The 12,245-nt window shown below is 42.9% G+C and overlaps 1 protein-coding gene across 2 annotated transcripts in view; it reads left to right on the forward strand.

The window, feature by feature from the left end:
- STX18 (syntaxin 18) overlaps positions 1 to 12,122 on the forward strand; it is a 47,581-nt gene extending 35,459 nt beyond the window's left edge. Inside the window, exons 7-11 of one of the 2 annotated variants that reach the window (XM_054172419.1) lie at positions 3,804 to 3,892; positions 8,573 to 8,631; positions 9,347 to 9,416; positions 9,940 to 10,020; positions 11,331 to 12,122. In XM_054172419.1, coding sequence (XP_054028394.1) covers positions 3,804 to 3,892; positions 8,573 to 8,631; positions 9,347 to 9,416; positions 9,940 to 10,020; positions 11,331 to 11,426 — 395 coding nt within the window. In that variant the 3' untranslated portion in view covers positions 11,427 to 12,122. Of the gene's footprint in view, positions 1 to 3,803; positions 3,893 to 8,572; positions 8,632 to 9,346; positions 9,417 to 9,939; positions 10,723 to 11,330 lie in introns of those variants that run through there. The other variant, XM_054172418.1, reaches the window with a different exon arrangement.
- Positions 12,123 to 12,245: the final 123 nt, after the last annotated feature.

Genomic DNA, 12,245 nt, shown 5'->3' on the forward strand with positions numbered 1-12,245 from the left:
GTGAGGTGGGTACTCCATTTCTAGATGAAGTCTCTAATGCTGAATTATCTCACAGCATTCTCAGGGTTTCATGTCCTGATGGGGCACTGCTTATCTTCCTAACTAGTCTGTACTTCTGCAGCCCTATCAGGATGCTTTTTTTCCCCCCTGACACTGAATTTATTGTAAGTCAAGGATTTGATTATGTGTCATTTCTAGTGCTTACTACATTTTTATAGTGGCCAACATAGATGAGTTTCCCCTTCACACGTTATCAGCATTTTGCAGCTGTGCCAGCAGAGAAGCAGCAGTAGCAGCATCTTCACTGCCCTGTGCTCCTGCCTTGTTACTGATGTCTCTGCAATCTCTGAAAGCCTGTGCTCACACCATATAGTGTCATTACAGTTTTCAGCTCCAAAAGTCTGTGACATACCATGGAAAATGCTGTTCTTTGGTTGCCTTGGACACACCAAACCATTGCAATAAACAGAAGTTAAGCTTTGTTTATTGTACTTCAATTGTGATTGCTGCAGTTTTCAGGTTTATTAGTTTATGCTTTAGTTTTTTAGTAAGAATGCAGGGGGTCTGTCACATAAGTGACACTGATGCAGTGCTTAAAAGGGATTGCTGACTGGACTTCGAGAAAACCATGACACTTGTGTATCACAATCAATCTATCTGAAGCAGTTTAATGCACACAGTCTGTGATTCCTCACATAAGGGCAAGTGTTGGTTGCTACTGCTTTTAGAAATCAGCCTTGTGACTTGGCTGGTAGGTGGTTGTCAGAGTATGGAAATAGCAAGAACAAGATGACTAGGAAACAAGAAGTTCACTTTAAATCTTACAGCTTTTGAGTTCTGGGGTGTTTTTTTCTTCCAAGTAACTTTTCAAATATTTAAGCAACTGGAGAAATTGCCATGTTTAGGAATCAACTATTTCATCCAGGATGTTGATGGTTTAGAATATGGTGATCATTTGTCTTGTATGTATGAATTAGCCATCCTCAGCATGCCTGGGGCCCTCCTGTTAAATATCTCAGCTGTAAAGTTAGTTCTTCTGAGAGCAGCTTGTGGTCCTGTCCTTAATTTGAATGTTCTGATGAGCAGCTGAAGGTCCTGCTTGGTGTGCTGAAAGCACAACTTGGGGTTTGTCTGTTTTTTGGGCAGAAACCAAATAAAATGTGATTACTTTTGTTTGGAGGCAAAGCACCTGCTTACATTAGAATTATGCTGGACATGCCTCACGGTAGGAAATTAGTCTGTCTGGAGATTGCTTTTATTATGCTGACAGTATTTATTTACATATTACAGATTTGACATTTTAGTTTATGGAAATCAATGTAAACAATGAGGAGCTTTTGAACTGGTCCACAAGCTTAGCAGCTGTGTCCTTTCAGCATGGAAAATGGTTCAGAGGAATTGATCATCACTTTGTATCTCTGTCATGCCTCAACTACTTCTCTTTCTGCACAAGAAATGTAGTTGGGCTTTTGCTGGATGATTTGTGGAAAAGTTTTAACGTTGGCTCCATGGAAGCTGCTGAACTACTTTCTCAGCACCCAGAAACACACCATAGTGATAGGAGGAACTCTGGGGAGATAGGTGTGTTCCTCACTTACCTCTTACCATGAGTGCATTTGCTTATTAACAGTCACGTTGGATACAGCTGCTGTGGTTTTGACCATGCCTGACAGTAATTGGCCCCTCTGGGATAAACCAGGGATGTATTTATCTTTTTTGTGCGGGTCTGTGTCAACTAATTATCTTATTTTCTTTGAATCCAGTAAATAATTCATTATCATTTGGCTATCATGTATATACCTTGATTACCTCAACAAATAAGTTTTGTGTTTCTGTGAAATACTGATGATACCCCATGGAAAACAAAGTGAATGCCTTCTACCTCTAGAGATATTCATGGATTTATTTCTTACTACTTGTAAGAAAGAACAAATCTATTTGGGGGTTGGATTTTGGCTGTGGGTTTTGGCTTGTTTGTGATGATTTTTTAGTTTTCTTTAACTGTATTCCTTATCCACACCCTTAATTTGTAAGATTGCCATTGTACATCCTGGTTTGGCTGGTGGGAAGCACAGGAATACACTTGTATAATGTTTAGTTTTCAAGTGTTGTCACAAGTACTGCAGTGAAGAATAAAGAGGAAAGCTTCACTAACGCATTTCATGTATTTGTTTATGAATAGGACTACTTTCAGAGGCTTCCCAAATCAAGTCAGTATCTGATTGTTGATCCATCAGTGCTGCTTATGTAACTGGAAGGCATTAGGTTTGAAGGTTATAACAAAACCAATGAAAATACTTTAAAGTGCCTGAAGAAAAATGGCATAAATAGAAAGTCTGAAGTCTATGAAAAAGTCAAACCAAAACCCCTCTGTACTTTTAATTTGTAGGCTGCATCTGGTAAGTCAAAGCAAGTTCAGCTGGGATCCATTGTAGGGTGGTGCAAATCTGTCTTTTGGGTTTTGTGCAAACGTCACAGCTTGTGGGGAGGAGAGGCCTCAGGAGAGCAGTCTTGTTGTTAGGATGTGAAACACTGATGCTGGAACAGCTTCAGCCGCAGTGTGTTCCTGTAGCATGCTCTCTTTTCTTTCCCATTCTAACTTCTTAGTCTATAATCAGAAGTATATAATTAAGCCTAAAAATAAATCTTCCAGAAGGGAATATCCCAGAAATAGCCCTTCAAGATCTTTTATGCCCAGCTCCTGCTAAAATTTATGCAGATGATTAGCTTTAATCAAAGGGAAGTACATCTGAAATCAATGAAGCAGCTATGATGTGTAAGGGTTAGTTTGTGGGATCAGATCCGATTCCTGTGACTCGCAGGGAGACCCCTTAGCCAGCATGTGCAGGATTTGCACCCTGGTAAGCAACTTGAACTGAGAGAGACAATCACAGATCCACAGACTCAAAGGTCATCCTGTCCAACCCCCTCTGCAGTTGGCTGGGACACCTCCAGCTAGATCAGGCTGCCCATGGCTGCATCAAATCTGAGCTTGAATGTCTCCAGGGACCCGGCATCAACCACATCCCTGGGCAACCTGTTCCACTACCTCACCACTCTCATTGTGCAGACCTTCCTGATGCCCAACCTGAATCTGCCCTGCTCCAGGTTCAAAGCATTGCCCCTCATCCTATTGCTACAAGCCCTTCTAAATAGTCCTTCCTCAGCCTTCTTGTAGGTCCCCCTCAGATACTGAAATGCAGGTCTCTCACTTCCTCTTTCTTCTTTCCCTACTCCCATGAGAGATGCTTTCCTATCTGGTAATGGTGGGGGAGTATCTCAAGGCCTCTTAGGCCTGGCTAGGCCTAATGCCAGGAGGAGAATGGGGGGGGGGGGAGGAGGGGGAGTCTCAGACCTGGCCAGTCTTCAGACTAGCCTAGCAGTGGAGGGGGAAGAAAGAGCCCTGGGGGTTTTGGGTGTACCCTCAGGTAGGGAGAAGGGAAATGTTTTGGCAGGCTTTTGGGTACGCGGCAAGGGACTCTGTATGCTTTGGGTTTGTCACTGTGCATGTAGCTTCTGTGAAACACTTTACTGCTTTTCCATTTAAATTTTCCATCACTCCTGCAATCCATTTGTGTGAGTCTCATTTTTCTGCCCCAGTGGGAGGCAAGAGAGGATCTGCCTGGCCCCAAACCGGGACAAGAAGTTATTGGTGTCCTTTTGTGCTGTAGATCCAGGGTGAACCTCGGCTCCTGCCAAATGAGATGCAACAGTTTTGTTGGCATTTAAAATGGGTGAAAATTGTTTTCACTTTGCTGTTTAGTGTCCTGCATTGTCTCAGGTGCTTGGTGGTTCTTTTACAGACAGGAATTTGCCTGATGCCCAGAGTAACCTTGGGTTATGGGGAGATGGCAAAGGGGAGGATGAGCTGTCACCTGAAGAAATACAAATGGTAAGTGTATGGTGTGCCTTGTCGTCCATTGTGTTGCATCTTCTGCTGTATGCACGTGTGTTAAAGAAGGGCAGCTCCTCCCACGGTCATTTTCAGCTTTTATTTTATGCAGAATAATGCCATATCAAGATACACCTTTTGCACAGGACTTCTTGGTTCTTCTAGTAGCTGCTAACATTTTAACTGGCTACAAAACACTTGCACGGAGCTGTGAAATCGGTAGCAACTGTTTTTCAACAACTGCAAGTAGAATTGTTATTAAAATCAAAATTATTAACTGCATTTTTAGTCAGGAAACAACAGAAGTTAAGGCAACATCAGCAAAAGCATTATGAAACTTCTCAAAGGCTAAAGTGTTGGCTGGTTTATACTTGGACTGCTTCTAGAACATACCTTAAATAGTTGCACTCCTTAAGAAGAACTATGAAGTTACACTTCCTTTTGTTCCTCTCTATCCTGATTATCCAAATCAGATTGGTTTACTAGAAGGACCAGCTACAAGTTCTCTGTCACAACAGAATCTCATGAATTTGACCTTTTCTGCATTTCCCTGTTATGGGCATGTTTGTTTTGATCCAATTCTGCAGGCAGTTGAACTGATCTAGTACAAAATTTCGGACATGGTCGTGAATGCAGGCAACCTGTCTGTCAGGCCTGGGCATATTCCTGAAATCTGTCCTTTTGAACATGGCTCCAGATCCTTCCAAAACCTACATTAGCTGCCTTTTGCACAAAGAAAGAAAAACTGATTTGTAACTAGGCAGCAGTTGTGCAGTTTTCCAAGTGGGGAGCTTTCACTGAGGCAGAGGGCTGCTGCAGCATGCATATGTGAAGTTTCCTTGGCAGTCATCAGAGATGTTCCCAAACACAATTTGCATCACTCTTCCCATCAGGGATGAGTAAGTTGCACATAATTAGGGTATGGTTTGTCAAAGAGAAAAGGTTCTTTAGAGGCTGCTTTTGATGCTCTCATGCTGTTATTGAGTGCCAGCGTGAATGATAAAGTCTTACTCCTGCTTTCTGTGTCTTTCAAAAGAGAATTCTTTACATACTGTGCCTAAATACAGAAGACCAAAAATACTGGTAGCCCTCTTGCTCCAAGCTTCCAGAGGAGCAGGGGGAAGCAAGCATCAGAGGTGGTGGCTCTGACAGGACTTACTAAGAACCTGACTACTGAATGTTGGATTGCTTTTGGTAGGCCTCCCACTGTACACCCCTTGCCATGGTACTCTGGGAGTGAATAAATACACTTTTTTACCATGAAGTCCTTTTTAGTTTTTTTGAGTAAGGCCCTAGAAACCTCATGACTCAGATGAGTTGCCAAAGTCTGTGAGGAAATAATTTGAGTATTTGACTGCGGATTGCTTTTTTTCATTGCTCACATGAACTCTTCACACTGACTTGCTGCTTTTCATGTAGGAATCAAAGGCTCTTTACAGACACCTAATAAACCCTCACAGCTCTAGTGAATTTATTCAAAAGGACAGTTATTATTATTTCTCCTTTGCATTATGTGCTGCTAGAGAGAAGGCAATTTCTTCTTTTTGAACAGTTGATTTGTGAAGCGTGGACCAACTGCATTTACGTTAGTCAGAAAATCCAGCAGCACTTAGAAGAGGGTAGGATACAGTGCAGAAAGTGCTGTGTTGGGTTTCAATTGGAATGTGTTGTGTCAGATCATACTTAACATTTCTCAGTCATGGTTCTGTGATCCTTCCTGTGGGGAGAATAATGATTCAAAGCCCTATCACATTGTTACAGCAGCAATTGCTGTCAGTGATTTGCCCACAGGAGAGAGCTTTTGCGTTGCTCAAAGTGGTTGCAGGCAATTGTGTGATTTGCACAATAAACTTCAGTTTAGAACCCTGAGTACAGGTATATTAATGGCTTTTACAGTTATTGTGAGCAGATGTCTTGTGGTTGCATTGAGTGGGAAAAAATCTGGCTGTGCTCTTTTAAGTTGTGAAAATAGCTCATTTCCCCTGACTTTATCTCGGGGGGTGGGGTTTGTCTTATATTCAAGCACAGTAGATATGACTTATCTCATGGGATAGCATAAAAGAAGTGATTCTTTTCAGATGCATCTTAAGCAGTTTGTCACTTCATGCCATACTTTGGTAACAGAGTGTTTCACTGTCAGGAAAGAGCCTGCTTCAGTAAGCCACAAATCACTGAGCTATGCTGATTGCTGGAGTTTGTTCCCGCCGTGTAAATCCCTCTGTGACACACTGCTCTGTGCTGTGTTCTGGGCTCTAACCTTTGGTTCAGCTGACTGTTTTAGCGCAATCTTAGCACTGTCTGTGCCATCATTTCAAACTGCAGAGCTCAGTTAGCGGTTTAAAAGCAATCTGTGCCAGTGAAGGGCTTTAAATATCAAAGGGGGGGTTGTAAAGAATACTTTCTCGAGTGGATTTGTGCTATTTGTAAGGGATTAAAGTCATTCACTGTTTCTTTGTTGAAAATTTACCTTCTAACTTAGTTATCTGTTTTACTAAGGCAGCAAAATAGAGAATGTTTGCAGTTGAGTATTTATGCAGAAATCCTTGCAGAAGTCAGAAAAACAATTATTGCTGGCTGGCCCCATTTAGCCACTTAGGGACGAACCAGTCAACTCGGGACTAAATCTCGTGGCTTTGTTTCATTTCTCTCTTCCTTGGCTTTGTTGTGAGGTGATTCCACTAAAAGCAGAGATGTACAATGGATGAACGTAAAGGAGTGCAGTGATGGAACACCTTTAACCACCTGCCACTGTGAAGTAGCATTAATCAATGGTACTTCAGCAGATGCTCTGCTCTGTAGGAGGAGGCACTACAGACAGCAGCGAAAATGACACCTGAATGCTTCGCAACATGCTTTTATTTAACAAATCCATAGAGTCTTTAAGGGTGGAAATCAGGACTTCAGGGAGCTGTGTGGTATGTTCCTTTTTGTTCCTCCTCCACCCATAGGGCTATGCTCCTTCCCTAAGGCCTCTACCCTGCAGTGAAGGTGACTGTGCCTGACAGCCACCCTCCTTGTCTGTGATCTTGGACTCTCTGGAGTCCTTTAACCAAGGAGAGACAGACAGCTGTTCTTGCCAACCAGGTAGACAGTGAACCTCTAATACAAAAAGAAATTTGTGTTTTAAAGTAAAAAATAACTTTTCATTTTTCTTCATGACATAGATCACCAATGTCAGAAGACTGAACCTTGTCCTGTGAGATTCTCTGTTCCCCTCTTGAAGCATACCTGTCATTTCACACTCACTTCTGCCAAATGGAGCCGACAAATTTGTGGCTACCATTCCCCCCCCAGTCTGACATTTAATTTACTGTAGGCAGAGAGTCAGGTACTCTTCCTCGGAGATCCTGATGTGCCTGAGGAAAAATGTTACAGCAGAAGAGTGGGGGACAGCAGTGATGGAGAGGGTGTGATACTGGAGGGGATGCAGGTGAAGGGTGGGAAGGGTGGCTGCCCTTCTGTCATCTTGCCTTTCTGTGATGATCTGTGGCTCAGCTCCTGCTATCCCCTCTCCTTTAAGCCAACCCTCTCACCTGCTCTTGTGGTGGCATTCAGTTTAATAATCTAGCAGAAAGTTCAAGAGGGCAAAGTGGTTAGTTAGCCAAGATGTCAGAGTGTGAAATCGGGTGAGCAGCAGCACTTGCTTAGGACTCTCTATCTGGGGAGAGAGAGGAGCAGAACAAACTCCTCAGTGGCTACACTGGATCTCTCTTGCCTGACCCTGAGTAATACACACACATAATTTCTTCTCTCTCTTGGTATTCTGAAACTACTTTGTGTGACACTCTGGATCATTTCCAGGGATGTATGCATCAGCATCTGAAGTGATATGCATCAGGAGTTGCACAAGTTCTGTAAGGAAGATCTCAGAAGCTCTGGGATAGTGACCCTCTTGGCATGATTAGGGCAAGGTGAGGATCACAGTGGTGAGCTTATCACCAGGGGTAGCAGCACAGTTACTGTGCTTTGGCTGTGCAGATTTTGCTTCAGCAAATTGTACTCACTGCATGATCACTCCTTCTGTGATGAGTCCCAAATGGTCTGACCATCAAGCCAAAGCCTATTTTCCTGTATAGTCTTCTATTAGTGCTTGTATGTGAAAATGCAGCACCAGAAGTGTATGGAACCGTGTCACTGATTACTTACAAGCTGTAAATGGAAGCAGTCTGCTGGAATAACTAAAGCCAGTGCATTTCTGAAGTATGAAATAAGAGCTAGAAAAATATTTCATACTGCAGCAAAATGTAAAAGCTCTTCACTTCATGCCATGGGCAGCACATGGATAATACGAAGGACAGTGCAAAGATGTGACAAGGAGAAGCACGCTTTTGCAAGCATGAGAGCTTTCCTCACTCCCATTTCTCAGATAATAAAGGGCAGATTTCATGCACTCAGTTTTTCCCTACTGCAAAAGGAACTGGAGCAAAATCTTGGCATTATTCTGGGGTTTGTTTCCTTAATGGAGGACTGACAAGTGTTGCAGTGACTAGCTGCAGAGTAGCAGTTTGTGTCATTCATGCAGGTCAGGATTAGTAACTCTTGGAAGATCTTTCCAGTTGAGACACACTGCAAATAAATGCAAGGCAGGGCAGAAGTTGATCAGGAGTGGAGGGACTGAAGGAAGCTCCCTGAGGCTGAGCATGTGAACTCATGTGTGATTTCTGTCTTCCCTTCTTCCAGTTTGAACAGGAGAACCAGAGGCTCGTTGGTGAAATGAACAATCTCTTTGATGAAGTCAGGTAAGAGTTTTGTGTTCCTTGACAGAGCGCTGTGCACACTGGTCCTGTAACACAGACAGCCCCACCCAGGGACTTTGCTGCAGGACACCTGACTGACTTTGTGAACTGTAGTGAGTGGTAGAAGGAGGGACAAATAGAGGAGTGTGCAGAAAACAAACTGTGCAAAGCTTACACATTGTGCTGCCCCATGGTGTAAGGAATGGCTCTGAGGGACACACAGACTACTTGTAGTAGCACTGGTTCCATTTGGGATGCCTGTGCTCTGCCTTGCTTAGCTAAGTTTCAGAAGATGAAGAGTCCATCCATGCCCTGTTGTCCTCTGCATACATGGACAGCAGTGGGGAGGTGCAGTAACAGATCCCCATGCAGAGACCAGGCAAGGTGAAGTCCACACTTCCTAGTAGCATAAACAGTTCACTACTAAGGGTCCAGCATGGATTCTGTTAGGCTAGACAGAAAATGGAAAGTAGGTGCAGCTCTGGCAGTGGCTGCTGTCTGCACCTCACTGGGGGCCTTTCCCAGAGCTTCACTGCAGGCTGGTTGTTTTCCAGCCAGGAATAGTCAGAGCTAATCCCAGGCCATTGCTGCCCAGCAGACTGCTGACACAACAGGTCTGCTGTTTGAACAGCCCCTATTCTGGGCTGGAGAACCTGAGTCTGCAGAAGCAAAAACTGTTGCACTAGTTTCTAATGAAGTGTTTCTGTTCTTTGCCAAGACAAATTGAAGGAAAAGTGGTGGAAATCTCCAGATTACAAGAGATATTCACTGAAAAAGTCCTGCAGCAGGTCAGTATAATTTAACACTACAGCAGGTGAGGACTTTCTGGGGGGTATTTTGGTTTTGGTTGCATGCAGGATGTAAACATAGAGAACCTTTTGACTTCAGTGTGAAAGAAAAGATATTTCTGTTTATCTTTCAAATGCAAAATCAAGACATCTACTGTTGTTACTTATTAATACATACTAGCACTGGAATGTTCTCTCTGCCTCAGGATTAGTGTCCTGTGTATTATTTAATAGCACCTGTCCTGGAAATGGTGGCACCTCTTCCAAAAGAGCTGGCAAAAGTTTGGCAGGTTAGATTTGATCTGAGATAAATCAGACACTTTCAGTTGATCATGGTGGTCTCCCTCCAGGCTGCTAGAATCACAGGTAAAGAAATTACAACTTAATTGCCTTAAACCTTTGCATCACTCAAACCAAGATGTTAGTAACACCAGATTTTAGGGGTTTTGCTTGTTCCTCAAGTCCTTGGAAGTACATTTTCCTAACATTCATCACTGTTTCTCAATTTCATGTTTTTTAACAGGAAACTGATATTGACAATATCCATCAACTAGTTGTGGGTGCAACAGAGAATATCAAAGAAGGCAACGAAGACATACGAGAGGTGATGAGCTTTAAGTTGTGTTTTAAACTCTGTTGTTTCTCTTTCAGTTTTACCCAAGTTCTGCTTAAAACAGCAGGGGTGAGCTTACCCCAGTATGGGTGCAGGGTGTACTGGGCTGTCAGGATATGATGGTGGTAAAACTGCACAGGTCAGCTGAGGTTCTGCAGTCAGCACTGCCTGTCTTGCCCCCATGCCTGAACAGCTATACAGGCTGCAGCAATCCACTGGGTTTGAAACCTGAAGGTCACTTGTTAGGTATTTAAGCACCTGTGAAGCTGATTTAAAAACAAAAGAAAGCTGCTGAGTAGGAATAAAAGGCAGTGCTGAAATTGCTGAAACTGGAGCTAAATGCTGAGCATTAGCAGAAGAATCTCTTTACCATGCTGAATGCTTCTTACCTTCTCCTAGTCAACAAAACTATCCTATTGTCTTACTAATTAGAGTGCATTGATGTTTTCTTTTGGGAACTGAGGTTTCAGTAAAACCTGAGTCCCTAAATGAAGCTTTTTGAGTAAACAGCTCAGGGTTTTTTCACAGAATATGGAACTCAAGGATAAGTTATTTGGTGCTCAGCTCTCCCAAGAAATGCATCAAACATGGCAGGAGGGTTTTTTTGCTTCATTTTTCCACATTTGTAGGTAGAGCAAAGTTTCCTAAAGCATGCTGAGAACCAGCAAAGAAAGGTGATAAATACAAAACTGTCACTCAGTCACATTTGTGTCACAAAAAAATTGATCTGTTCTATCTGTAAATATGAAAACCAAGAGAAACCCAGGCCCCTGCTATCTGCAAGTCTCACTTTTGGGCAGGAGAATCCAAGCACAAAGCTTGCTCCTTGCTCCCAGACTGCAATACTGAATGCTCTCTCAGCCTCCAGAAGGAGCTGTCAGGTTTTGGGGCGTTTTTCTTTTTTTCCAGTCAGGTGCTGTTTATTAAAGTGACAAAAGTTATTTCTAACCACAGAATTTCAATGTTGAAACTTAAAAATAGCTTTTAAGGCTGTCCCTTTTGCCATAGTTCTTGATGGTTTCTTTCCATTTTGGGGGGGTCTTGGGACTTTGGGGTTTTTTTTAATTTAAATGACCAATTTTAAGATGTTGAAAGAAACTTTAGTGTGATAAAGCTAAAGAAGTAAAACTGACCTGACTTCTCTTCACCTGAAATTAAGGGCAACCTGGTTAATTCTATTCTATTCTAAGTTTTGTTCTTTCTTCTGTGGGAGGGAAGAATGAAACCACCAATGGTCACCCTATTGGTGAAGTTCTACTGTGTGTTTAGTGGTGGTAACGGAGATAACTTTTTCCTGACAGGCAATCAAAAACAACGCTGGCTTTAGAGTATGGATCCTATTCTTCCTCGTGATGTGTTCATTTTCCTTGCTTTTCCTGGACTGGTATGATAATTAATTAAAAAGATAAGATTATCTACACTGTAGAACTTCTGCCATTTTTTCAGTGGGGTGGGGTACAGGGGCCTTCCTCTCCAGCTCGTGCATTTTTTGTTCATGCTGCCATGATGAAACTTTCCCCCAGTAACTACACCAGTGTATCCATCCAGCAGTGCAGAGGGAGCTGGGAGCATCCATTTGAAACCCCTTCACCAAACATAAACCCAGACCTAATCCTGCAAAGAACACAGAAACCTTTGAGACAGCTGGGAGGAGAGCTACAAGCTGGAGCACAGCTGTCAGGGTTTCAGCAGCTTCACTCACATTTCTGTGGTGTTTGATGTCCAGCTCCCGCCTGCAGACCCCATCGAGAGAAAACTGCTGCTGTGCAGAAGCAGCTGCGCTGTCTCAGGCTTTTATTTAATCACACCACTTCAGTACACAGTGATCACTTTGCACATGTATGACCTCTACTTCTAACTCTTTCAAACGACTCGAGCTGGAGGCCAGGTTGATTTCAGCGATAATAATGGTAAGAAGTCAACTGAAGAGCTTTACTTGGGGGTGAAGAGCGAGAATACAACACAGACTGTGCAGTGAAACATGGCAACACAGCCAAAGGATAGACAGCATTAAAAGGCAGACTCTTCCAAGTATTAAAATTGGGAGCAGTTTGTTTACTTAAAACAAAAAAAGCCTTAAAACCAACTCGATCAGAGTCTGTAAGCTCCCCCCTGCTAATTCAGGGGAAGATAAAGAGTTCTGCTTTCAAGAAGCATCAGCAATCTGTTTCTCTTAGATGATAAAGCTTGTTTTTATGTTTATTGTTACAAGAGAC

Source organism: Dryobates pubescens, chromosome 23, assembly GCF_014839835.1.
Source record: "Dryobates pubescens isolate bDryPub1 chromosome 23, bDryPub1.pri, whole genome shotgun sequence".
In the NCBI taxonomy this organism is placed as follows: domain Eukaryota; kingdom Metazoa; phylum Chordata; class Aves; order Piciformes; family Picidae; genus Dryobates; species Dryobates pubescens.